The sequence below is a fragment of the Hoplias malabaricus genome, chromosome X2, assembly GCF_029633855.1.
Source record: "Hoplias malabaricus isolate fHopMal1 chromosome X2, fHopMal1.hap1, whole genome shotgun sequence".
NCBI classification, from domain to species: Eukaryota; Metazoa; Chordata; class Actinopteri; order Characiformes; family Erythrinidae; genus Hoplias; species Hoplias malabaricus.
Genome location: NC_089819.1, coordinates 1396310 through 1423667, shown reverse-complemented (window position 1 = coordinate 1423667; position 27358 = coordinate 1396310). Strand labels below are relative to the sequence as shown.

General features: G+C 38.4%; 1 protein-coding gene across 1 annotated transcript; it reads left to right on the top strand.

Annotated features, from left to right (window-relative positions):
• Positions 1–4460: 4460 nt before the first annotated feature.
• On the top strand, positions 4461–19064 carry LOC136676527 (trichohyalin-like). The gene is made up of 15 exons (XM_066653616.1): positions 4461–4551; positions 7408–7533; positions 7639–7731; positions 8709–8771; positions 8927–9085; positions 9528–9677; positions 11161–11319; positions 11463–11618; positions 12334–12458; positions 12932–13123; positions 13569–13746; positions 13904–14013; positions 14745–14804; positions 15366–17487; positions 17548–19064. The coding sequence occupies exons 1-15, from the start codon at positions 4521–4523 to the stop codon at positions 18858–18860; spliced, it is 5037 nt and encodes a 1678-aa protein (XP_066509713.1). The 5' UTR covers positions 4461–4520; the 3' UTR covers positions 18861–19064.
• The last annotated feature ends 8294 nt before the right edge of the window (positions 19065–27358 follow it).

The window sequence follows — 27358 nt, the reverse complement described above, 5'->3', positions numbered from 1 at the left end:
ATATGATCAAATTGCACATATAGGTGGTGCTCTAATTGGACAAAAACTTAAAATATAGCACCACCTAAGGATGCAATAACAACAAAATGTAAAGATCTTTTCGGAAGCCCATATGAAAACTGCTTGTGCAGATGGTAAAAACATTTTTGACTTACAGCTGTTTATGTGGGATGTTTAGAAGGCAAGTTGCAATCTGTTTTAAGCAGAGCCTGAATGCTATGCATTGATGAAATTTCAACATTTTTGGATAATTATTAAAGTTCAGGTTGTTATGATTCTGCTGATATCACATATGTCCAAATTAGGTTTTAATTCAGAGACTAGTTTGCATTCAAGCATATGTGGGTTTAATTTCAACTAATGCATTCAAATGCTTCTCACACAATGACTGCGAGGCCCAGAGTCACCACTTCCCTCTCCCTCTCTCTCTCTCTCTCTCTCTCTCTCTCTCTCTCTCTCTGTTATTAGAACAATATCGCCAAACATTATATCTTGTCTTTCTTTAGTGATGGTGTTGTGTAGATGATGAATAAATAAAGAAGATCCTCTGTAGACATGTTTTAAATTGTAAATACATTTTTATTAGAAAAAAACAGTGCCTTATGGACTCATGGAATCCTGGAGAGAATTTCAACCAGTTCTTGTCGTCTCTTCACTCTCTCTTTTATATATGGTTATTTCTCTCTTCTAAATATGGTGAAACATGAGTTTGGTTTACATTATCTCATGCCTTGGGACTAAGAGAGAAAAAGGGCTTTCTGATCCCTCACCCATAGGAGAGTAGCTTAAACATAAACATTTCATTCCCATAAACACAGAAAAAAAAACACATGGAGTTTCAGACATTCATATATGCATATATGAACAATAAAATATACTTTATAACAACAAGAAACAATAACATAAATTAGAAAGGAAAAATAAAAGCAGCAAATAGTTACCAAAGCGACAACAGTATTAAATAAAAATAATAATTAAAATTGATGTTTTGGCAACATTTACATTTACACACATACACACACACACACACACACACACACACATATATATATACACAGGGGTTGGACAATGAAACTGAAACACCTGTCATTTTAGTGTGGGAGGTTTCATGGCTAAATTGGAGCAGCCTGGTGGCCAATCTTCATTAATTGCACATTGCACCAGTAAGAGCAGAGTGTGAAGGGTTAATTAGCAGAGGGTAAGAGCAGAGTTTTGCTCAAAGTATTGCAATGCACACAACATTATGGGTGACATACCAGAGTTCAAAAGAGGACAAATTGTTGGTGCACGTCTTGCTGGCGCATCTGTGACCAAGACAGCAAGTCTTTGTGATGTATCAAGAGCCACGGTATCCAGGGTAATGTCAGCATACCACCAAGAAGAACCAAACACATCCAACAGGATTCACTGTGGACGCAGGAGGACGCTGTCTGAAAGGGATGTTCGGGTGCTGACCCGGATTGTATCCAAAAAACATAAAACCACGGCTGCCCAAATCACGGCAGAATTAAATGTGCACCTCAACTCTCCTGTTTCCACCAGAACTGTCCGTGGGGAGCTCCACAGGGTCAATACACACGGCCGGGCTGCTGTAGCCAAACCTTTGGTCACTCATGCCAATGCCAAACGTCGGTTTGAATGGTGCAAGGAGCACAAGTCTTGGGCTGTGGACATTGTGAAACATGTATTGTTCTCTGAGTCCACCTTTACTGTTTTCCCCACATCCGGGAGAGTTACAGTGTGGAGAAGCCCCAGAGAAGCGTACCACCAGACTGTTGCATGCCCAGAGTGAAGCATGGGGATGGACCCGTGATGGTTTGGGCTGCCATATCATGGCATTCCCTTGGTCCAGTACTTGTGCTAGATGGGCGCGTCACTGCCAAGGACTACCGAACCATTCTGGAGGACCATGTGCATCCAAAGGTTCAAACATTGTGTCCTGAAGGCGGTGCCGTGTTTCAGGACGACAATGCACCAATACACACAGCAAGACTGGTGAAAGACTGGTTTGATGAACATGAAAGTGAAGTTGAACATCTCCCATGGCCTGCACAGTCACCATCTAAATATTATTGAGCCACTTTGGGGTGTTTTGGAGGAGCGAGTCAGAAACCGTTTTCCTCCACCAGCATCACGTAGAGACCTGGCCACTATCCTGCAAGAAGAATGGCTTCAAATCCCTCTGACCACTGTGCAGGACTTGTGTATGTCATTCCCAAGACGAACTGACGCTGTATTGGCTGCAAAAGGAGGCCCTACGCCATACTAATAAATTATTGTGGTCTAAAACCAGGTGTTTCAGTTTCATTGTCCAACCCCTATATATATATATATATATATAGTGTGTGTGTATACGTACTTATATACATACTTATTTATAGTGTATATATTGTAAGTAGTAAAGGGTATTCTCTAACTATAAAACAACAACGTTCTCCTCTATGGCCTGTAGAACTCACAAAATAGAAAGTGATTGTAGAAACAAGGAGGTGGTCATAAAGGTATTGCACACACACACACACACACACACACACTACCCAACAACACTGCAATGGCATTTAAAGCCTCATACTTGCAAATGTGAGCAAAATTTCTAGATCTCCTCAATGTTTATGAATGAAAATACCCAATAAATTTGAAAAGGCGTATGAGGCCTCGTACTTGCAAATGTAAGCAAAATTTACACAGAGACTGTAAGGAAATTAGTAAATAAATAAGCCCAAACTATAACATTTAAACATTTACTGTGACTGTTATGAAAAGCTCCTCATTTATCCTTTTCTGTTGGATTTTGGGACAGTAGTGTCCATCTTTCCAGAATTTAGTAATTCATTCATTCATTCATTCATTGTCTGTAACCGCTTATCCAGTTCAGGGTCGCGGTGTGGCGGGAATCTACCCAGAATCACTGGGCGCAAGGCAGGAACACACCCTGGAGGGGGTGCCAGTCCTTCACAGGGTGACACTCACTATACATTCACTCACACCTATGGACACTTTTGAGTAGCCAGTCCACCTACCAACGTGTGTTTTTGGACCGTGGGAGGAAACCGGAGCACCCGGAGGAAACCCACACAGACACAGGGAGAACACATATTCAGCCATTGACTTGTTCTTGACATTAATTTTGACACTTGTAACTATACTACATATTACAATCTCAAAACTAGTTAGTATTGGCAATTGGGACCGTGTTCTGTTGGCAAGTGTTCTGTGTACGAGGACAGTATTTTGAGAATCTCCACCATCCCGGTGTCTTAGGCCAGCGGGTCTTTATCCCTTTCAAATAGCAAAATTCATGCTCAAGTTCTGGCCAACATCTATTTTTTAAATCCCCAATTCACACATGGCATGATTGCATTCGGGGGACCACAAGAGGCCATATTTCAACCAGAAGTGAAGATTTTATTATATTTCTGGACCACGTTTGAAAGACACCCAGTTGGTCACAGCCAGGAGGTGTTAGCTGACATAAATGATCTAGAAATTAAACACATTTTTAAAATTAAAGTAGGAGAAACAAAAAGACAGAGTTAAACCGTAGAAGCATGTTAAACTATTTAAGTTTCTACAAAATATATCATTAGACATTTTTTAATCACTGTTCATGTGAAGTATAAAAACACATTCAACTATGCAGTACAGATTTGATGATAGAATATACCATATCCCAATTAAACATTTAGCATGTTATACCAGTTGCAACAAGAGAGAAAAGCTGCTATCATGTTCCAGCTTTGACCTGCAGATTTATTTTCTCATCCTTCCCCAGGCTTCCTAAGATGAACGGGGAAAACATTTTTGAGAAGCTAGGTGCTAAGAATTTGCAGGCTGTACCAACTTGACCACAAGGGGGCAGTCCATCTCAATAGAATGCCCACGGCCGAGACAAGCAAATCAAACAGCCACAGGACAAATTGTTCAGCTGTTCTTAATTGTTCATAATTAAAATTAAGAGACACCTCAATCTCTCCTATGGCTATGGCCAATTTGCTCGTGTTTCGGCCGTGGGCAATCTATTGACACACAAAAATGTAACCAATTAAATTTAAATTTTAGGTTATTAAATAAAATAATAAATTGTCATATGTGAATACAATTTAACAGTTAAAATTAGATGAAAAACAGCAGGAGAGTGTTTAAACTTTGAATTAAAATACTACACACACACACACATACACACACAAATAAATAAATGGTATTTTATACCTGAAGTGTCTTGAGAGATTAACATTTTATTAAAATTGTTTTCATACGCATAATGTATTTTTGTCTTACGGATCAATTGGGGTTTAATGAAAATTAAAAGATAATACAGCTGACTCGTCTGGGCGAAATGGCAGCGCTACGGAATGAAGAGTCATTTGGAGGAGTCCATAAGAGCCGACTCGTCTTAGTGATTTGACTCAGTTGAAATGAATCACTTAAAACGGAAGTGGCGTTTATTTTGGATGAGGGTTGCCAAAACTCTGCGGACAGACAGCGCCGCGGTTATTTATAAGCTCATTAGTGGCGTAGAGATGGCCGGAGAGGCAGGGGAGGAAATACCTGGTAGGATGAACTGCTTTGTTTTTGTGTTTCCTCATTACAATGTACGTGTTTTTTTTTAGCTAATCAAGAGCTATAACGTAAGATAAGTAGCTATGTTTCGGTTAAGTTAATGTTGAATCAACTATTGCTGTCATTAACCCTGCCTAATGGCAATAACCGAAAAGATATAGGATTGTAGTGCACCGGAAAACGCAAGTCATGTGAACAGGGATTAGGACAGATAAAGCTTTGCGTCAGTTATTGGACATTTCACACTTTAGCAGTTACTTGTCTTTTATTTGTTGCGAGCAGAGTAGCCACAAGTAGCGGGCTATGCGTTGTCAGGGGCAACTATGCCATATGGTCACGCCTCTCTCGCTCTCTCTCTCTCTCTAACATACAGCTTATAATGCAATGCTGAAAGCGCAGTTGAGGTAAATTGGTTGAGGATGTTATAATTGGATATTTTGTGGGTGGTTTTTTTGGATGTACATCCGAACATTTATAGTCGAACATTCGAATTATCATAATAAACCATTTGTTTAAAGTGCAGCAGCAGTTTGTTTCGATTCAATAGCATATCGAAATATAGTATAATATTTCATAATGATAGTAATTCTGAACATCTTCATATTGGTCTAGTTGTGTTTTGTGAAAATATAGTGTCTTTGCAAAATATTAATATATATTCTAAACATTACATACATTCATTGTCTGTAACAGCTTATCCAATTCAGAAACGCGGTGGATCTAGAGCCGGAATCACTAGGCCCAAGGCAGGGACACACCCTGAAGAGGGCGCCAGTCCTTTACTGGGCGACACACACTCACACATTCACTCACACCTACACAGTCACCAATCCACTTACTAACGTGTGTTTTTATACCGTGGGAGGAAACCGGAGCCCCCGGAGGAAACCCACGGGGAGAATACACCAAATTCCTCACAGACTTGAACCCACAACCTCCAGGTACCTGGAGTTGTCTGACTGTGACACTACCTGCTATGCCATCATGCCGTCACTATATATTACAATTATTCAATATACTGATTTAGTATAGTATAGATATAAATGTATCATGCACCATTTACAATATCATTGACCCCTTGGTGAAAACACAATAATTGAAATCCATACTGGCAACCCTGGTGACCAAGCCCCACTGGCACCATTAATGCATGCTCAGTGCCACCAGTTACATGTGAACTTTACGAAATAAATCACCAGCAGCCGCAATAATGTATCACAGCACACCACTCACCTGTCTGTCCTCCACGTACCCAAACACATTTACAGTATATTTCCCTGACTAGTCTGTGCTCTCTTTATCGACCCCCACTGACTAGACCTTTCAGCTACTTCTGATAGCTCTTTTCAGCCCCTGATGCGAAACTGCATAAGCAGGGATGTAGCAGACAAATCCCCTAACATTTATTTCCACTGGACTTACATGTGCCTGCCACCCGCGTTCTCTCACTTCAGTCGCCAAGTCTGTGTACTTCAGTTTCTTCCTTTCAAAAGCTTCATGTACTGCATCTTTAAATGAAATGGTTAACTCTATGAAATAAACCATCCATTTGCTTTCAGAGTACAGCATCATGTCTGGCTTCAGTGTAGTTAATGCAGTCTGGGACCTGTAGTTTTTTTTTTACCTGCATCCACCAACAATTTCCAGTCACCAATATATTAATCCTGCAAACTCTCCTGACAAATTTCCCCCTCACACACAAATCTAACCAATTTATTATTACAAACACTCTGCAGTGCATTAATCTATAGGCGTTTCCTGTCCAGTAAACACACTAATACCCTAAGCACCTGATTATGTCTCTATGTATGCCGACCCCTAAGCAGGGGTGCTCACCCCTGTACATAATCTATAACTAGGGTTTTCACCTATCCACTGTCCAAGATTCTGTTGAATATGACTCGACTTCATTGGCCAAACCTCTTGCCAAGTAATACTAAGCTTCTTTAAATTCTCCTAACAAAGCCACTGGCCTTGTTTTACTGTTGTGCGCTTTGTCTCCTCCTCCTACTCATGAATCATTTTCCACTTGCAGATTGCACTTGCTTCCTGCTTTTGTGACTGCTGGTGCTGCTTGTACCACTGCATTCTTAGGACCTAACAAAGTCATCTTGTGACTCACCTTCGCACATTTAAATTCCTCAATTAAACTTGTGAGTGCTAGCTCCAGCACACCTCTCTCATACCATGCCGCACTATTTAAACACTGCTGCACCCCTAGCCATTCCCATTTTGGCCTCGTTTATGACTATTTACATATTCTCTACTTCTGTGATTGGAAAGTCATAAACTGTCAGCGGCCGTCTAATGCGAGGCAGTAAGCTAAACTACAGACTCTACAATTTCTGATTCCTTGGCAAACATGGTCTATCAGTGATATTAATAGCCCTCACCAATTCTGCGCCCACAACTTGCTCTGTATCATTTAGTGCTGCACTATACCATCTACCTAAACTCTTCACTGGGCTCTCCAGTAAAGGAAGGGATCAGCTCTTCTTCCATCACAAAATTTAGTAGTAATTAATCACCCACTACAATGAGATATATATATATATATATATATGGCAGTTTAGTTGTATGGTTATATTTGAATTTATATATAGCTTGAAGGGTTTTTTTGGAGCAATGTTATTAGTAAGCTTAATTTTTCACAGTGTATGAGAAGACATAACGGTCTCACTCCCATTGGTTTTACATTTAACTTTCTCAATCTGGTCTTGTGCAACATACCAGAGTAGTTAAAGACAGAGAATACATGTATCACAGGAATTTATTTTATGGGCAATTGAAATGCAAATTGCTGGGGAATTAAATGCTTTTATGATATTATTCCATTCTATTTAACAGATTCGGGGGCTGTTTTCACTTTTGGTAAGAGTAAATTTGCAGACAATGTCCCCAGCAAGTTCTGGTTGAAAAATGATGTCCCTCTAAAGATAGCATGTGGAGATGAGCACACAGCACTTATTACAGGTTTGTACAGGCAGTGGTTTGTCATTTTTAAAGCATTATTGTAAATAGTGGATTTCTTATGAATCCAGTGCATCTAATTAATTGTCTGAAATGTTTCTCATTCAGGAAAGGGAAAATTGTTCACGTTTGGCAGTAATAACTGGGGACAGTTAGGTCTTGGAACAAAGAGCAGCATGAACAAACCTACATGTGTGAAAGGTATGCCATTTTCAGTTGCCTTGTTTTATCATAAAGACAACATTTGATCAGGGTCTTGCTGTTACTAGTAGCTACTACATCAGTCAATTCATGCACAAAATACAAGCAATGATTATAATATTCAGCTGAAGCAGTGCCTCTTTGACTTCTTTGACATGGCATATTATGGTGTTTTTAGTGTTACTGAAGGAGAAAAGACAAAGCCATTGATTCTTAAGAGTCTTAATCCCAATCTGGAGTGGTCCATAATCTTATTTAAACCTAGAGCTCTGGGAAGGTGTTTGCTTAGACCTTGATTAATAAGATGGCAGGTTGAACAATTAAATCTGCTCTTTTATCTTTTATCCCTTTTTTGTTAATACAATAGTGGTACTTTTCATTTGAAGCTTAATTTATTTAAATAAATGTTCAGGAATTTTAAATGTGATGGTCTGTCCTGTCTATTAAATGTGTACTCACAGTTGAAATTAAGTGCAGTAAATTTGTAAAAATAAACTGCCAACATTATGTATTGCATTTTTTACTTGCAGCAGCAGCAAAAAAACAAAAAACAGAAGTTACATCTTAAAAAAAGAAATTACAAAAATTAAAATAATTGGTGACAGATCTACAGCAGACCAGTTAATACATTTCTCATGGGAGGAGCTGCAGGAGTGGAATATTTACAGCAAATCAGCCAAAATCTACCATCTATCATTTCTATGTAGGAAATGTGTGCTCCGTGAGACAGTGTACTCACGTCAGAGTGTGTACTGGTATATATTTTTGAAGAAACACTCTTGTGACCCCCTATGAACCTGTGATTTAGACAGTAGAGTTTGTCTTGAAGAATACTCTATTTCTAAGTAACACCTCTCTCGGTCAAGCAACACATCTCTCCACATTTATGGCAAATGGTCAACTCGGATTTATGAAACCACCACTTGTGGAATGGTCAATACACTTTTATAGACATGCATTTTTTTCTCTTGTTTTAGCACTGAAATCTGAAAAAGTAAAACTTGTTGCTTGTGGAAGGACTCATACCCTAGTTTACACTAGTAAGTATTTTTAGATCACCTAAGTACATTTTCCTTTAAAGAACAAAAGTCTTACCAGTAAATGAGCTTGGAGTATTTTCCCATTAGGTTGATAGTTGTGAACACAAATTGCCAGTGTTAGGGAATGTGACACTTGCTTTTGCTTTTGTTGTCAGCGCGTGGTAACCTGTATGCAGCCGGTGGAAATAACGAAGGTCAGCTTGGTCTTGGAGACTATGAGGAGAGACCCTCATTCCAGCTGGTTGACTTCTTCACTAAACACGGACCCATCAAAATGCTCACTGCCGGTTCTAACACATCAGCTGCCCTTATGCGTAAGGGCATATAAAATACTGTAATGGAGTGTAAACTGTATAAGGCACACAACATGAGTAGGTTTGGTTTCATTTCTGCCATAAGAACATTTTAAGACAGGATTTAAAGCCTTTAATGTTTTCAGCTCTTTATCCAGCATCAGTTTGCCCTTCATAAACTGCATGAGTTTTATGCTTAAAAGAGTTATTATTCTCATTTTATAACAAAAATGTAAGTGTGATTCATGTAAAAATAGCACAGATGCTTTACAAATTAGTATCCACTATTCGCAAAATAGCTCAATTTATATGTCCCAGAAATATTAAATACCAAATTAAACTTTGCTCTCCAGTAATATTATTGAAGATCTACGGATTGAGAAAAGCCAGGGAAGTTCTATGGCAGGATGTACTAAATGTAGAATTACGGTTATACTTTGTCTCTTTTGCTGTCTTCTCTTAGAGGATGGAAGGCTGTTTGTGTGGGGTGATAATTCAGAAGGACAAATCGGTTTGGGTAAAGAAGCTGGCACTGCGACTCCTCTGGAACTGTCAGTTGGGCGACGAGTAACCTGGGTTTCCTGTGGCTACTACCACTCTGCCTACATCACCGGTATAGACACTCACGCAGACACATTACATACTATTGTGCTGTCCAGTAAATGTGTCTGAAGACGCTGTATTTTTTATTGAAAATAAAAAATGCACAGTGTATCAGTGTTCATTTTAATGAGAGCAATATTTGGTATATTATTTAATCAATCACAAATCCATGTGTGGGAAGAAAAAAATAATTCTGATTTTTACAAATAAATGTCCTAATGTTGGATTGTTGAATTATTGCTTTATTTTATTGCTGTTTGTTTAGAAAGTTACAGTTATTTTAGCTGATTATTCTGCCCAAGATACTTTTGCAGTTATATGTTTATATTGCAACAGAATATGAATTGTGTGATACAGATTCTAAAAGAAAGCAATTACATTTCTGTGCATGCGCTTGGTCTTGACAAAATTCTGTGGGAACAGAAAGACATAGAAGGCGACAGCAGGTAATATTTGTTTGTCTGAAGTTAAGAAGTTATAATGACATTTCATAATCATGACAGCTTTCATGGCTGACTAGTGTTTCAGAATTGCACAAAATCTGTAATCTGCAGTGGGGCAGTATGTAAGGAACAACAAACAATCTTTCCAGAAGTACGTGTAAAGATATTACAGTACATCTGCAGTGTTTCAATATAGCGCTGAGTGTACATTTCTGCTGGGATGGCATAAACCTTGGTTCTGTCATCAGTGAAGCATTTATGTGTTGAGTTTGTGTTGCTGGAAATCCAGCTATTTTTGATCTTCCTCCTTGAGGCAGTCAGGGTTTGATTTAATGTCTGTTGGCATCTGGAGTCCATAATAACACGAATGTCGGACTTTGGAAGGAAAACGGGCCCATAAAATCAGACATAACACTGTACTTCACAGTTATGATGAGGTACTTTTCTGCATGGCTATTCTTGTATCTATGCTAAACATACCCCTGGGATTGTTGCCACAAAGTTCTGTTTTGTTCTTATCTGACCATAGAACACAATAACTGCTGGCAAATTCTATTTTTTTTTTCTTTTCTCTTTGATTTTTGACATCAGCGACAAAACCTCCCAAATAACCTGTGGTTATACAGGTGACATCTGATTGTAGTTTGGGAGACATTTTGAGCCCAAGACCTATATAATGTCTGCAATTTTTTCTTTTGTGATATTTGGCGATTATTTTGCTCAAACTCAAACTATTGTCCTCAGTATGTGTGGGGTCATTATTGACATATTTTCTCTTCCCAGCAGATTCTTACCATCTCCATTTGCTTTAAAGTTTTTAATTCCGTGATTATGAAAATGAACATTTTCAAATGTTCAGCATTTTCTTTTATCTACTTCCTGTGTGCTATTATTGCTGTATCCTCTAGGATATAAATATTATAGGGAAACAGGAAGTCTGAGTTGAGGATTTATGTGTTTCTTATTACTTGAGATCTGTAATCTGTATTATTTAACATGAATGCTATTAGAAACAATGTAGCTAAGTAGCATTTGTGTTGAGTTTTCCAGTGGACGGGGCCTTGTTCACTTTTGGCGAGAGGGACAGTGGAAAGCTGGGGCTGTCAACAACACAGCTTCCTAATCACAAAGTGCCACAGCAAGTGCAAGGCATCACTGAAAGAGTTCTTCAGGTGGCCTGTGGTGGAGGACACACAGTAGCTCTCACTGGTATGAAAACATGTCTCTTTAAGACAGTATAGAGATTGTTGATAGAAGAAAACTTATTTTGTGGTCACATCTCTTTCTCTCTATGTAATTCCTGCTCCAATCCAATATATAAATGTGTGTGTGTGTGTGTGTGTGTGACTCAGAGAATTGCCTATATTCCTTTGGCCTGGGTCAGTTTGGCCAGCTGGGTCATGGCACATTTATCTTCGAGTCCCGTTTGCCCAGAGTGGTGGAGCACTTCCGCAAGGGGAGAGTAAAACATATAGCGTGTGGAGAAAATCATACTTCAGTTCTCACAGGTAACTCATGGCCTCTTCTGTAGCACCAAAACATAGCCCTCAGCTCATCTTTCTAGGTACACTATATCTCCCAGGTTTATTGGAGCCTAAAATAAAGACACTATAAAAGCAGGTTCTTATGTTATTATCTATATATCCATCCATCCTTCCTTTAATATCATGACTTTATATTGTTGTTGTATTGTCCTTTAGGCTTTTCCTTGATTTTTAGTTTTGCTTATGTTTATTTTGTTTTTTATTTTACAATATGCTTTGACATGCAGTCTCAGTTTTGGGTTCATTTGAATCCCTTGCGTTCAAAGCAAAAGTTTTTCAAATCTCCAAATGCTAATGAATATGTATTAGATTCATCAGGTAAAATAATTTTTTCATGTTATAAATGTCAAAGCATCATATACTGGGATCCTGAGAGGTGCAGCAGTCTAAGCATGTGATGCCTCAGCTGCCGGAGGAAAACACAACTGACCCCTATAATACTGCTCAGTACTAGGTTGCACTGATGACTGTCAACTGCTCTAACTGATCTGGGCAGTTTGAGGTATCCTTGGGGTATTTTCATTTCACAGGTCTTGCATTAGTAGCAGTTTTAAAAAAAATCAGTGTGTTGGCCTTATACGTTGCCCTTGCCCTCCAGAGGCTTGTCATCAGTTGTATGTTTCTGTGTAATGCTATTGAATTCAGGTCAGTACTTCTTATTTCATTGTGATGATTTCAGACAGTGGCCTTCTCTACACATTTGGTGATGGTCGTCATGGAAAGCTGGGTTTAGGAGAGGAGAATTTCACCAATCAGTTTAAACCAACATTATGTCCGCAATTTCTCAAATATAATGTGCAGTCTGTAAGTATTATTATTCATTGATTCATTCACTGTCTGTAACTGCTTATCCCAGGGTCACGGTGGGTCTGGAGCCTACCCCAGAATCACAGTGCAAGGCAGGGACACACCTTGGAGGGGACAGTTTTTTATTATATAATCTCCCAAATATTTTCCACTTTATGCACTAAAACGTATAGATATTTTTGTTATATCGGATGTGTGTGTTTATATAAAGGCTTCAAGTTGTGATGACAAAAATCTACTTAGTTACTTTAATTATTTAAATACTGTAGACTCCTCTTTGTTGTGGGGTCTAGCTTTTGGTCTCCTCTGTGTAAATCAATACGTTTTAAACTGAAATATTTTAAGATTAGGGCAAGGATAATGTTAACCAAGGTGTAGTTATGGTTAAGGTTATGTCGGCCTCCATGAACTGAATTTACATAAATGTAATGTCTGCACAGTGCATGGGATCAAACTTGTATGTGTGCTAGGTTGCATGTGGTGGATGTCACATGCTAGTTTTGGCCAAACCTCGGATCAAAGGGTCAGAAGATGTGATCCTAGAGGATGATGACATCACTGAGGACTATCTTGAGAGGTCCTATACAGAGCTCCTTGGAGAGACGGTGACTCAGACCAGCCTGAACAGAAGCTTATCAGCCCGTGTCAGACGCAGGGAGAGGGTGCGTACACTCTACATTTATTTTTTTTTTACTGCAATACATAATTACTACAGCTTAACTAAATATTAGTTTGCCCCTTTAGGAGGCACATCAGCATGGGAAATTATGGTAACTTTTTAGGGTTAATAGTCCAACAAATAATAATGAGTGAGCTCCAGTAATGGAGAGCATGTCTCAAATATATAAGGCTAAATAGCATATAAGCCACTTATTTTTTCCAGTATGTTAAACTCAGTAAAAAAGAACCTGTGCACAACAAATCACAGGAAATGGCTTATATACTTATGATTCCTGTTGAGTATGTGTTAAATTATTTTAACTGAAAAAATCAACAATCATAATTTAACGTCAGTGTTCAAATCTTTACTTATGACTGTATAAAGGCAATCTTTACAACAAATATAAAATTTCAGCAGTGCATTTAAAAGTCTTCTTTTGGTTGTAGGAACGTTCTCCAGAGCAATTTGGTATGATGTTTCGGACTCTTCCACCTCTTAGTTCAGGTTACCATGGCATAGCTCTACCTGTGTCTAGTCAAACATTGCCATCCCGACTGGCTCCCACAGAGTTGCACAGCAGTAGGACCACCAATGGCCTTCAGAGAAATGGCCTGTGTAGCACAGGTAACAAACCTTGAATTCATTTTTCCTTGAATTTGGAGATTCATGGTTGTGATAAAACATAACTGTTTTATGTACATTCCATACAAAGTTCTAGATGTTATCAGTCCATAATTAAAAAAATTGCTTTTTTTTGACAGCATATTAATCTTTTTGTTAGGTCAGTTGATGAAAGAGGATGAAGTTGATGGGAACCATTCTACTGTTGAAACCAGCAAGGACAGTGACAGTGTGAAGGATTTGGGAGAAACCACTGACTTATTAAATTTAGTGAGTGAAAATATAATACTGTATTATACTTTAAATGTTAGCTGGTACAGATTGTATTTACAGTAGTGGTCAAAATTTTACATAGAGCTTTGGGCTTTCAATTGCCTGAATGATTGGATTCAATCTTTATTGCAAAAGACAAAAAGCAGTACATACATTTGAATTTATAGTGGGTTTTCTGAAAAGAACACAGGGAAAAAATTATACATTCAGATCAAAATTATACAAAGAACACACACGAGTATTTGATTAAATGGCCCTAGCAATTTTTACCTTTAACAAACACTTTTGTTGGCTGTTAATAAATTTCTGCCAGTCACATGTTTGACCTTTCCTCTGTGCAGAAATGTTACAGTTCTCCTTTTTTTCCCCCTAACATGGACCTGTTCTTTTGGTATAGACCACAATTTTTATAGAGCTGAGGTCAGGTCTTTTGGATGGATTTTCTAAATACTTAATATAATCTTGATTGTTTCTTTGTCCTGTTAGAACACCAAGCTGTATATAAACATTCCAATATTCTAGCTAAATACTTCAGGGAGTGCTAAAGAGTTTTCTGGTATTATATACTTTTTTTTTTTAGTATTCCATCAACTCTGTGCAATGCACCAGTTCCACTGCCAGCAACATAGAACATGATGCTACCTCCACAATGCTTCACATTGTTCTTGATGTTGACCAAAAAGTATAATATTGACAGAAAATATTTTGAATTGTTTCTGCATTGACAGACTCATGTAATGAAGATGGATCCTGGTGAAAAGACTCTTACATTGTCTCCTGTTCAAAAGGTAAGTGGCAGAGAGTTGCTGATAAATTAGTAGGAAAATCTTTTAAAATAGATAGCATTTTCCAAGGTGTTTCTATAAGCCATACTAAAAGGCCACTGTTATTCAGTAGTTCTTCTGTCATTATCAGAAACATGTTGCATGGTGTATTGAATGCCAACAAGAGTGAAAACATTAGGAACACCGTATACACTGTGGATACATGGAAACATTAGTCCTTATATTTTACACCACCTGGTGTAATATGTGTTATTGCTCTTTTTAATATCACAAAAAATGTAAACAATACAGTCTCATCAAAGTGAATGTAAGTTAATATATATAAAAGACTATTTGACACGGGTAAATTAACTGTCTTTTCCGAAGTGTGCAATTTTATTTTTAGTCATTTCCTCCCTCAGCATGGCTCTCTCTTACTCTGCGTTTGCCATTGACTTTGCTTTTCTCTTATTTGTTTTTCAGCTTTGAGTTCATTCAGCTCTCATTCATCCTGCACTGCATGTTCATTCGTTTCTCTCTAATGCTTTCCCTCTTTTTGTCCTCTGCTTCCGGGGGCTTGGATAGAAGAAGGTTAAGGTTGTGAAAAAGCACGGTAAGGAGGCAGGACGGCCTGCACAACACCCTGCCCACTCTACTAGGCTTAAGGCTCTGCCCACAGAATTACTGAGAATCTCTAGTAGCAGCTCACTGCTTAGGGATTCTCCCCCTTCCAGAAGTCTCTGTCAAAGCTCTCAGAGTTGGGGCAGTGAAAAGGAGAATACTCTGACACCAACGAAAGAAAGCAGATCAACCAGAGACAAAGCAAAGACCAGTAAAGTTAAAAAAGAGCCTCAACCATCAAGCGTGGCTGAAATTAGCAGAAATAAGTCTAAAACTCCCCATATTCACACAGGAGTGCAAAGACAAATGATAGAGATTGGAAATAAAACTAAATCTGATACTAAAAAGAATAAAAGATATGCCGAGCCAAGTCATGGAGATCTCAGCAAGCCTGTTACTAAACCTCATTTAGTCGAATTGAAGCATCAAGAAGTAGACAGTGCAAGCAAAGAATATTCAGACAAAAAAGGATTAAAAACTCAACAGAAGTCAGAGAGCAAAAGGCAGCAAAAAAACTGCGGGGACAAAGACACCATGACAAGAAGGAAGCCAAAAGAAGACGAGCAAAGTAAAGAAAAATCTAAAAAAATTGTTGCTGAATCCCCACAGGCAAAACACAATCATGTAGAGCTTGAAGGTAAAATATTGAAGGTGAATAGTAAGCCAACTGTTATTCAGATCAAATCACCAGATTCTACCACTGGATCTGACACAACATCAGGTTCTAAAATGCATGCAAAAAGAGAGGAAAGGGAAAAAATTTTTGGCACTAGTAGCAAACCTCACATTCAAGCTCAGGTATCTACTAAAAAGGACCTGAGCCTTTTACATTCTAAGGGAAATATGAAAACAAAAAAAACAACCAAAACAATGTCCACGGGCTCTGAATCATTACCCAATGCAACAGAGAGTGCAAAGTCAGAATCAGAGCTCACGCAATCAGAGAACATGCTGCAGAAACTTTTCAGGGGATCAGCCTCATTTATTCAAGATGTGGGACCAGAGAGTCCTGTGCATCTGGTGAGAGCGGTGACCACTAGCCAGTTCCTGTCTAAAGCAACAGTTGAAAACTCCTCACAATCTGCAACACAAGCGCATTCTGGTAGAGTGAGTTCAAATCCACTTTCTGAACGGACACTTTCAGATGCCTCGTCGGTCACTGAGTTTTCAGAAGAGGTGAAACCAAGCAAAAGAACGGCAGTTAAAATAAATGTAATATCTGAACCTGGTCCTTTAGATGAGGATACAGAAAATATCTCCCGCTTCCATTCTCAGGCTCATTCTCAGGCTCATTCATCAGAAGAGGAGGAAAGTTTTGACAGAAGTGAGAGAGAACAACAGACACTGGGGAATGTGTATAGACAGGTATCACAGGAAGAGGATAAGGAAAATAGTGAAATAACAGACAGTGATGGATTGATGAAGAGAGGAAGGAAAAGCAGCAGTGTGGTGAATAGCGAGGAAGAGAGTAAGACAGGTGATTTGAAAAATGATGAGGAAGACAAAGACACAATTACAAGCGAGAGAACTCTTCACACAGAGTCTGAAGAAGAAAGAATTAATAGTGTGGTGTCAGAAGGAGAAGAAGATGAAATAAGTGAGGTAAGCAAAGACAAGGAAGAGAGTGAGTATGAGGAGCAAGATGAAGAAGAAGAATATAAGGCAAGCAAGGTGGAGGATGACGAGATCAGTCAACAATTAGGCGAAGATGAAGAGAGCCGGAGCGAGGATGAGGAGAAGGAAGTGGAAGAATCAGAAGAAAAGGATAGTGAAGTTGAATTGGAACGTCGATCAGAAAAAATTAGTGAAGCTGAGGAGGATAGAAGAAAGTTTAATGAGAGTATGGAAGGACAAGAAGAAGAACGAGAAAGGAGCACTTCTGAAGAAGAGGAGGGGTTCAAGGGGAAAAGGGAGAGTGTGGGAGAAGATGAGGAAGAGGGGGATGAAGTGGAATGTAGAAATGAAAGTGAGGAAGAAAAGAGTCAGGAGAGTGGGACAGAAGCAGAGGAGAGTGGTGGAACAGAAGATGAAGAGGGGGATGAAGTGGAAAGTAGAAATGAAGGTGAGGAAGAAAAGAGTCAGGAGAGTTGGGCAGAAGCAGAGGGGAGTGGTGGAACAGAAGATGAGAAAATGAAGGGTAGTGTAGATGAACTTAGTGAAGCAGACGAAGAAGAAGCAGCAGAGCAGGAGAATGAAAAAGAGGAAGAAGAGGATGATAGTGAAGCAGAGAGCGAGGATGAAGACGAAGTGGAAGAAAGTAGTGAAACAGAGAAGGAAGCTGAAGATGAAGAAGGGGAAGAAAGTAGTGAAGCAGAGAGACATGAAAACGAAGAAATGGAAGAAAGCAGTGAAGCAGAGAGAGAAGATGAAAACGAAGAAGTGGAAGAAAGCAGTGAAGCAGAGAGTGAAGCTGAAGATGAAGTGGAAGAAAGCAGTGAAGCAGAGAGAGAAGATGAAAACGAAGAAGTGGAAGAAAGCAGTGAAGCAGAGAGAGAAGATGAAAACGAAGAAGTGGAAGAAAGCAGTGAAGCAGAGAGTGAAGCTGAAGATGAAGTGGAAGAAAGCAGTGAAGCAGAGAGAGAAGATGAAAACGAAGAAGTGGAAGAAAGCAGTGAAGCAGAGAGAGAAGATGAAAACGAAGAAGTGGAAGAAAGTGAAGCAGAGAGTGAAGCTGAAGATGAAGTGGAAGAAAGCAGTGAAGCAGAGAGAGAAGATGAAAATGAAGAATTGGAAGAAAGTGAAGCAGAGAGTGAAGCTGAAGATGAAGAAGAGGAAGGAATTAGTGAAGCAGAGAGAGATGAAAATGAAGAAGTGGAAGAAAGTGAAGCAGAAAGAGAAGATGAAATCGAAGAAGTGGAAGAAAGTAGTGAAGCAGAGAGTGAAGATGAAGAAATTAGTGAAGTGGAGAGAGAAGATGATGCATATGAGGAAACAGAAGAAGATGATGAAGCAGAGAGGGAAGAAGAGGAAGTAGAAGAAGATAGTGGAGCAGAGAGGGAAGAAGAGGAAGATGAGGAAGCGGAAAATGATGAAGCAGAAGATGAGGCAGTAGAGGAAGATAGTGATGCAGAGAGGGAAGAGGAAAATGCAGGTGAGGGAGCTGAAGAAAACAAAGAGGAGGAGGAGGAGGAAAGTGGTAAGGAGCAAGAGGATGAAGAGTGTGAGGAGGAGGAAGAGGCAGACATACAAGAAGAGCAAGAAGAATATGTGGAAGAACAAGAGGTTGAGGGTGCCGAAGATGAAGAAGCAGAAAGTGAAAATGAAAAAAAAGAACAAATATCAAAAATGAAAGGAAAATGGAATGAAAAGGCTCACAAATTAAAACAAGAGGCCAAAAAGTCCAAGTCATCAAGCAGAACTAAACAGAGCTCAACAAGGAGAAGCCAATCAGACTCTGATTCACAGGAGCCTCGGCAGTTCTGGGATGATGTTCTACCTCAATACCTTAATTTAAAATGAGCCTGCAAAACAAAGCCCCATTATGAGCCACTCTCTCAGTACCCCAGGTATACACGGAGTGTCCAGTTTATTAGGTATATAAAGACAAACATTATTAGACCACATTATTAGAAATACCTGTCATATTTATTTATTCTTAGTTTCTCTAGCAAATGTGCTGCTGTAAACTAATATTCAACCACATCGTAACATATATATATATTAGTGCCTCCATAATCATATCCCCAGTTTCTGGCTGCGGATCAAAAATATATATAAAAAAAAAAATTCAAAGAATTCCAAAAAGCAAAACCTGACTTTGCAGCATACAAAGCTCTACACTGAGTCCAGTGATTGGACAGATGTAGGCATGCCCACCTGCCTTTTCACAGATCCTCAGTCTTTTTCCAACCCTCATTTTTCAAACATTGTTTACATAATATTTAAATTATGTTAAGTGTTATATGTGATCTAGAGAACATTTAAAGATACTGGAACTGATCAACTGTACTACATGTTTTACTGTACTATGCTTTTTTTTCTGCAATTTAATTTTCTGAATTTTTTTTTCTGATTTCAGCTCATTCTAAGAACATAATTTGTGCTTACACCCACATTATATTTTATAATCATGCTTTAAGTGCCTTTATAATGTTTTAACTGCCACTAACTCCAGTATATTTCTCTGAAGTATCCATGGCTTCATAAAGTGGATATAATTTAATTTTGTTTTTGTATGCACTGTCTAAGTAATTGTCTCCTTTTTGGGATCTTATGTTAAACTTCATTCTTCTTGCTTTTTTATTATTGTTTTATTATTTTTCCTTCCCGTGTTCTGTCTCTCTTTGTTTATTCTTTGCAAACACTTACACCCTGTTCTTCAATAAAATCTGTTGGGTTTTTAAATGACAAGTCAACTGCTACATCCTTATATTAAAAAAATAATAATAATTTTACCAGTACTTACATGTATTTAATTAGGGCAACATGGTAGTGCAACAGTTGGTGTCGCTGTCGCACAGCTCCAAGGTTTTGGGGAACTGTGAATTCTCCCCATGTATGTGGGGGTTTCCTCCGTGTATTCCGGTTTCCTCATAAAATCCAAAAAACAAAAACGCCTGTTGACAGGTGGTCTGGCTACACAAAGGTGTCCCTAGTTGACCCACCACAACCCTGAATAGGATAAAGCAGTTACAGCCTTATATATGGTCTCATGTAATGCTGCATTAGTTAATGCAAAGAAGTATTTTTTTTAAATCTCCTTTATTTACAATAGAGATTTCTATTTAGGTGGACTTAACACATCAGTATTTGTAAAATTTGAGCCTGAATATTCAGAAATGCTGAACTATAATGAGGAAACTGAAGGGATTACAGTTGCTTTTGCCAGGTGAGAATTTTGTAATATGACCCACCCTTAGCAGATTTGTAGATTATCAAACCCTCCACACCTTGTCATCTGAGTGTTTGAGTGAGAAAAAAAACGAGAGCAAGAATGCTGTTTTGCATGAAATGTGTGTGTGTGAGAACTCCCCACTACCTTCTTACACTTTTCCTCTTTGCCTGAACTAAATCCAATATTATATTTCATGTAAGCATTTCTATTAATATTTCAGCGAAACACTATGATTAATATATATATATATTTATTTAATTAATTGTTTTTTTTTCACACATGACTTTCAGCAAGTCTACAGCCACAGAACCATAGAGCTCAGCGATGATGAGACAGATGGAGAGGAGGATCAAACAGATGAGGAGGAGGAAGATGATGATGATGAAGAAGAAGAGCAAATCAAAAATACTAATAAGAGGGATGAATCTGAAAAGGGAGAAGAAGGAAAAACACATATGGAAAAAATAGAGCACCAAGACATCAAAACAACAAAGGTGACCCGAACCCAAAAAAAAGAAACTATATTTTAGTTCACAAATGTCAATTAAAATCTGCGTTTATAGTTTCTGTATCGGGCCACAGTATATTACCTCTACATCATGAATTCCATTAAATATTGACTTTGCTTCTTAAAGCAACACTATGTAGTATTTGTACCATAAAATTACAGCTTCAAAATCTTTATGATGCTTCACTCACTTGTAATAAGTGAATAGAGACTCTGTCGTTGCCAATTTTTGGAGGAGGGTAGGAAACAATCCCACCATCCCTCACCATGCCCCTTGTTCTTTAGTTTGAATTATTATTTAAAGTAAGTCATTATGTTCTAAACACAAAACCCCAGCTATTTGCTAGCTAGTAACTTAAGAAGATTATGAACAAAATGCTTTGCCTCTCCTGGCCTCTTATTATAACCATTTAAGAATAAACATTAGAAGACATTGAAAATCTGTATTTTACTAATAAATGTAATAATATAATTCATGCTTTATGCAGGAAAGCAAAGATATTGAAGAAACTGCTGTCCTTGATGGACCAACCAAAGGTCAGTTTTATCATGACAGTATCTGACCACTGCCATTCTACCTTTTTTTGCATCATTTGTTCATTTTAACACCACGCCCTAATTGCAAGGGATGTGAGCGAGGAACCCTTGAGAGCACAGAATCTTTCAGGGGGCAATGGCTGCTGTAATGGCTTGTTTAATGGGTAAATTAAATAGCCATGAAGACATGTAAACTGCCACATTGCACTGTACAAATTAATCAGAAAACTAACTTGACATTGTCATCTAACATTAAAGTGGTTTATTTCTGTGATCACCTCATGTAGAAAATACACCACTAACCATTAGATTCATAAAGCTTAAAACATACATTTTTCTCTTTCTTTTATCTACATAATGTACAGTATTATATTTTTATATCTAGGAGTTCATTATAAATGTCTTCTTTAATATTTCCTCTAGCTTTATCATAAGATATAATATTCTATACATTTTTCACTCAATCTTCAGGTTAACATTTTATTTTAGGTGCCGCAAATCCACAAATAAAGAGTATTGTGAAGTTTACCGTTGACCAACGGTCAACGTCATATTGACCAGATCACTCCACCAGCTGCTCTCTCCACACGGATCTGGCACACCTCACGAAAGCATGTAGGGGCAAGACATCCCAGAACCCATAGAGAATGAACTGAAAACTCTGCAGGTCTAAGAAAAAATAAAAAAGAGGATTACCGTGAAAATCTTTCCCTGTGTCTGAAATAGCTCCCTATTCACTAGTCCATATATTATTTACTATACAGTGCTGTATTATAGGAAAGGAGGTTAATGAGTGATTTCAGACACTAATTCATGCAAGTTTTTACCAAATAGCGCAGTGCACGGTAATGTCAGCTAGTGCTCATGGGTTGTACACTACATTTGCAGAGCATTGTGGGATTCATTGAATTCACTGAAAGTTGCCAACTGTGGCTTTGGCCACTACTACAAAATGATGGAACCCCAAAATAGTGCACTATATAGTGAGTAGGGCAAGTTTCCCTTTCTGTTTTATTAGTGTGCCCCACCATCACTCTAATAAACGAACCATCCATTACATGAAGTCTGTGCATTAGGTCAAAATGTAAAGTAACTAATGACCAATCAAATACTCAGCCTGAGGCTTCACATAAAAGCAGAGATATGTTTATAAGAGTGACAGAGCTGTGCGATGTTTTAGAAATACAAATGGGATGTCTGTCAAAAACAGCATATCTTATCTCACACTGGCTGTCATGGCTGATGTAGCCAGCTATAATGATTATAATAGGACCATTGTGTTTTTTTATCTTGTAGCTCTTTTGGAGTTAGGAAAGAATTTAAGGACTATGCTTTTTGAAACTGCTATCAGTCTATGCCATGGTGTTTTAAATGGTTCAATCCTGCTCTGGTTTCTCCCTGACTCCACCCATCTATTCCTGGACCATTTGTGTGGCTGTGCGATCCTCTAGTTCTTTGGAATCCTTGTGTTTGTGCGTCCAGTTCCTTAATTTCAAAAACGAAAGTGCTTTATATAAAACAGACAGACTTTTTCTTCTGCTCAGCACATAAAGCATCATGCTTTCATGCATTTGGGTCAATTTAGGAGTTAGGAGTAAAGTACTGGCACTTTAAGAATGAGTGTGTTTGAAAATAAGAGCTGTATTTCCAACGAGTGCCACAGGGGGCAGTTTGTGCCCACAGCGCTTTGCCTCCTCTCCCTTCCATATTAATTTTGCCGCTAGTTTTAGTGACTTTTCAGACCTTCTAGCGAGTTATTTATCAATAAAAAACCTGACTAGCACCAGCAACTTTCTGCACAAACCGTTAACTGACCGTTCGTGGGAGACACAGCTCCCTCTGTGGCTATTCTGTTCCCACAGACAGACACTGCTCCGTTGACATGGCTACTCTGCTCCAGGGACAGAATTGCTGGAGCCACAGCTCTCTCTACACGGCACCTCTGCTCCCAGAGACAGATCAGCATAGTCAGTCCGTACGGCAGCTCACATAGATCACAATGCGCTGCGAATGTGAGGGGGAAAAAGTGCTGCCAAAGACATTTCTTCTTCCTTTTATATTGAATTTATTCCCTTTGCTGAACTCCTGAACTGATATCACATCATTGATTGAGGCATTCAGCCTCATTCAAACAGTAAAAACATGTCATATGAATGTATGACATGGGCTGAAGGCTGTTGTCTTTTAAAATTTGTTCTTTTGTTCCTGCTTTCGTCGCTGGAAGTTGTTGTTTTTCTGCTGGCAAGTTGTTTCTTGAAAATAGGAGAGGAGACTCGAAAAGTAGAGATGAAATTAAGTTTATTGGGTGCGCATGGGTCTCTTCCTAAACAAGTCTGAAACTCTCTCTGTACAATACCCTTTTAAGAATAACACAGTGATCCTCCCACCTTAACCACACCTAATCAATTACCATAGCAATCAGGTTAACAGAAATGGAGAACCCCTGCTCTGTTAGGGACATCCAGTCTGTCTGCAGCTTGGCCCAAATGGTTGGAACAAAAGGCACCCCATGGTAATTACATAATACAAAGTCACCAAGGTGGTTGCATCCTGAATTATCTTAGAGTTCATGTGAGGAAGAGAGTGTAAGAAAAATTATTTTCAACAAGGCGCAATCAGACCCAGAAATGATGAAACATCACGTGTGGCGTCACACTTAATAATCGGATACCGTTGATTTTGCCGACCACCCTCAGCTTGTAGAGAAAGCATATTACTTTTCCTGATGTTTTAGGTTTTAGCGATTGTATCATTTCAGTATTGTTATTGCGATATTAAGGCAGGTATTGTATCGTAACTCATAATTTTGGTATGATGACAACACTATCTATATGTACATCATACCATAAGGCTTCCTTAATTACAGTCTGTTTATCTATGTCTGTTAGGAATTGTTTTGATAAGCTGTACATATAATGTTACCCCGGTCAGCTAAAAGACAAAATTGTTTTTTATATTTGCAGATTCTGTGGATAAAAGCACTTCTAGTCCACTTGTAGAAGATAAGCCACAATCCCACAAGGAAGCAAAGCAGGAGAAAAAAAGCCTCTTTGGTTCTAACAGCAAGGTATCTGACCCAAAATAATACTAACTTATACAACTAGGGAATGGCATGAACTAACTATCATCACCAGTAGATTGACCAGAGGAGGATGGGTCACCCCTTGTGAGCCTTGGTTCCTCCCAAGTTTTCTTCCTCAGCTGGGGGAGTTTTTCCTTGCCACTGTCGCCCCTGGCTTGCTCACTTGAGGGTTTTACATTTGTCTTTACATTTCATGTCAAATCTTGTCTTACTGGAATTCTGTGAAGCTGCTTTGTGACAACATCAGTTGTGAAAAGCGCTATATAAATAAATTTGATTTGATTTTGATTTGATGAAAAATGCTGCTGTTTGTTGTTTAACTACATACTGGAATAGTAATGTGTACATAATATGTATTGTAAATATGAAATTATTATACATGATTATCAGAATTGGTACAAATATATGAAGTTTTTTTTTTTAATTCATAGTATATCTTTGTTTCCCTATAATTACTGTTATCCCAGTCAGGTTGTCATTATTAATAAACTTGATTAGCTGCCATCTATAGATACAGATGTAACATTACCACCACTCCTTTTATGATTTTAGCTTTCTCTGTTCAAGCGGATGTCTTCCACCAAAGACAAGCAAGACAAGGAGAAAGTTGAAGCCCCAACAGAGAGCACTACATCAGCCAAAACTTCCAGGGAAACCCCGTCAGGTAGCTCAGAAGGAGGACCAAGGAAGAGTTCTAGTGTGGAAGCCCCCAATTCCCAGCAGTTCCGGTCCCACTCAGCCACCTGCAGTCTGCTGTGAATGCTCCAGTGGACACATTCTACCCAGTTTACAGACGCTTTTTAAACTGCTAAAAGCAGATTCCATGGGACCCTTCAGAGCTGGCACTGAGAACTTGTGATGGTAGCAATAAAATTCAAAGATAATCTGGTCATCATAATTAAATAAATTGTACAGTTTATTAAGTAATGCTAATTGTATCTTCAAACCCAGTTTCATAAAACATGGGGCAGTGTGTTAAAATGCTAATAAAAACAGCAAGCAGTGATTAGTGAACTTTCTTTAATTTATATTGAACTGAAAACATACAAAAACAAAGCATTTGATTTCATGTACCAAGAGTTAGTTTCTTTGTTTTGAACCCAAGTGGGTTTGTGGGATGTATGGCCACCAGGTGCTTGCCAATGAACACTACCCCCAGACCTAGCTCCAGGGGTAGGTCCCAGTAACCCTGAAGAGTATCCGTTTTTTGAATACATTTTTTTCATGAAAGTGTAGTTCACTATATGTTAGTTGTAGGGGCTGTCGTTGTAATGATAAAGAGGGAGCTAGGCTATAAAACAAGCTCTGGTCAATCTGCATCTCCACCTTCACCTGTAGTCATGAGCTTTTATTAGGGATTATATTTCCCTGGCCAGGGAGCCCTGGGATCCCCTGAAAAGAGCTTGAGGAAGATGCTGAGGACAGGAATGCCTGGGCTTATTTGCTTGACCGGTTGCCACAGTGAACCTGAATCTAGACTGGGAAAATATGATAACAGTATTTGATGCGTACTTTATGCATTTTATGTCTTTATTATGTATTTATTAAATGCTTATTCCAGATGTAATACTTGTAGCCAGCACACTTCAAAAAACAATGGGACAGGAGCATGTTCACCACTTTACAGTTAATTTTGTTTATAATAAGGCTCTTCATAAGAGTTTTGTGCCTGGAGACACCAACTAATCCCATTTAAATGTACAATAAGCCATTCTTCTGTTATAATTTTATGAAGTCTAAAGCTATGTATGAGGACAAAAATTTGTTAAAGTATTCACAAGTTCATGTGGCTAAATTCCTCCCAGAACTGTGCTGTTTTTATTCTTTCTTAGAAGTTGATAGGCATGGATGCTTAGTTGGGATTTGTGCCTTAAACTCTGAGATCTTTCCACATTTCTTGAGAACTCTGATGATATAATGCACTGTAAAATGAGATATAGCTAAAGTTCTTCAAAGCAGTGGGCCTCAGACAATCCTTGCTCAAGCATAGGCCTTTTCTGGATGCTTCTTTCTTACCTGTTTTCTTTGAATATTTAAAATGTTCCTTCTGTATCAGTTGCCCTGTACCAACTTTTTATTTTTATGTGTTGCAAGAATTAATGTCAGAATATCTAAAAAACATATTCTACAAGATCTATGTTTGTTTTGTTTCCTTTAAATCCAGGTCAAAGTGGATTTACAAATCATTGCTTTCTGTTATTAATCGCATGTCACATTCTGTCCAAGCTTTTTTGGAACTGAGGATTGTATTTTGTAGGTTTACAGTTATTTTTATTATAGACCAATGATATTGTTGACTAGATATTGTTTATTGGGTTGATAAATGCAGAATTAACAACACCATAGTAGTGATATTTTAATGTTTATTGTGCTGGTATAAAGCAGTAACATTTTGTGGTTTTCTAATTATTGTAAACTTACAGCTAGGGACTGTAGTTCATCTTTTTCTTGCACAGATTGTATTAGCCATCTTATAGCCACTGGAGTCTTCAATCTTAGTTGCCAAGAAAGGTATAGGAGCACATTTCAACCTCAGGTGGCTAATCTGATGTTTCCAGCTGATGAAAAATGCAATTTGCTTCTAATTACTGAAAACTTGAAAGTACACCAGCCTTTCTGGTCTCTGTTCTTCTGTGTTTCTGATCACAGGACCAGACCAGGGTTTGTTGGTTATATTTGGTGGACCATTCTCAACCTTGCAAGAAAATACCAGTAACTTCAGTAGTTTAACACAGTAGAGAACATGTCTAAGTTAATTCTGGATCACAGATAAGCATTTTCCTATTCTAACCCATTGGATTCAATAATAATTAGGTGTGTTTAATGCGGAAGAACACTTAACTCAAGTTTAGAGCTAGAAGGTGCTCATTTTGATACCACCACACTACAGTAATACACACAACAGTGAAGTATTCCATTACCATGTTGGACAACCACTGTACTTAATTTTCACCCAAACAATATTATTATGTTGTAAATATAGAATATTATAATGT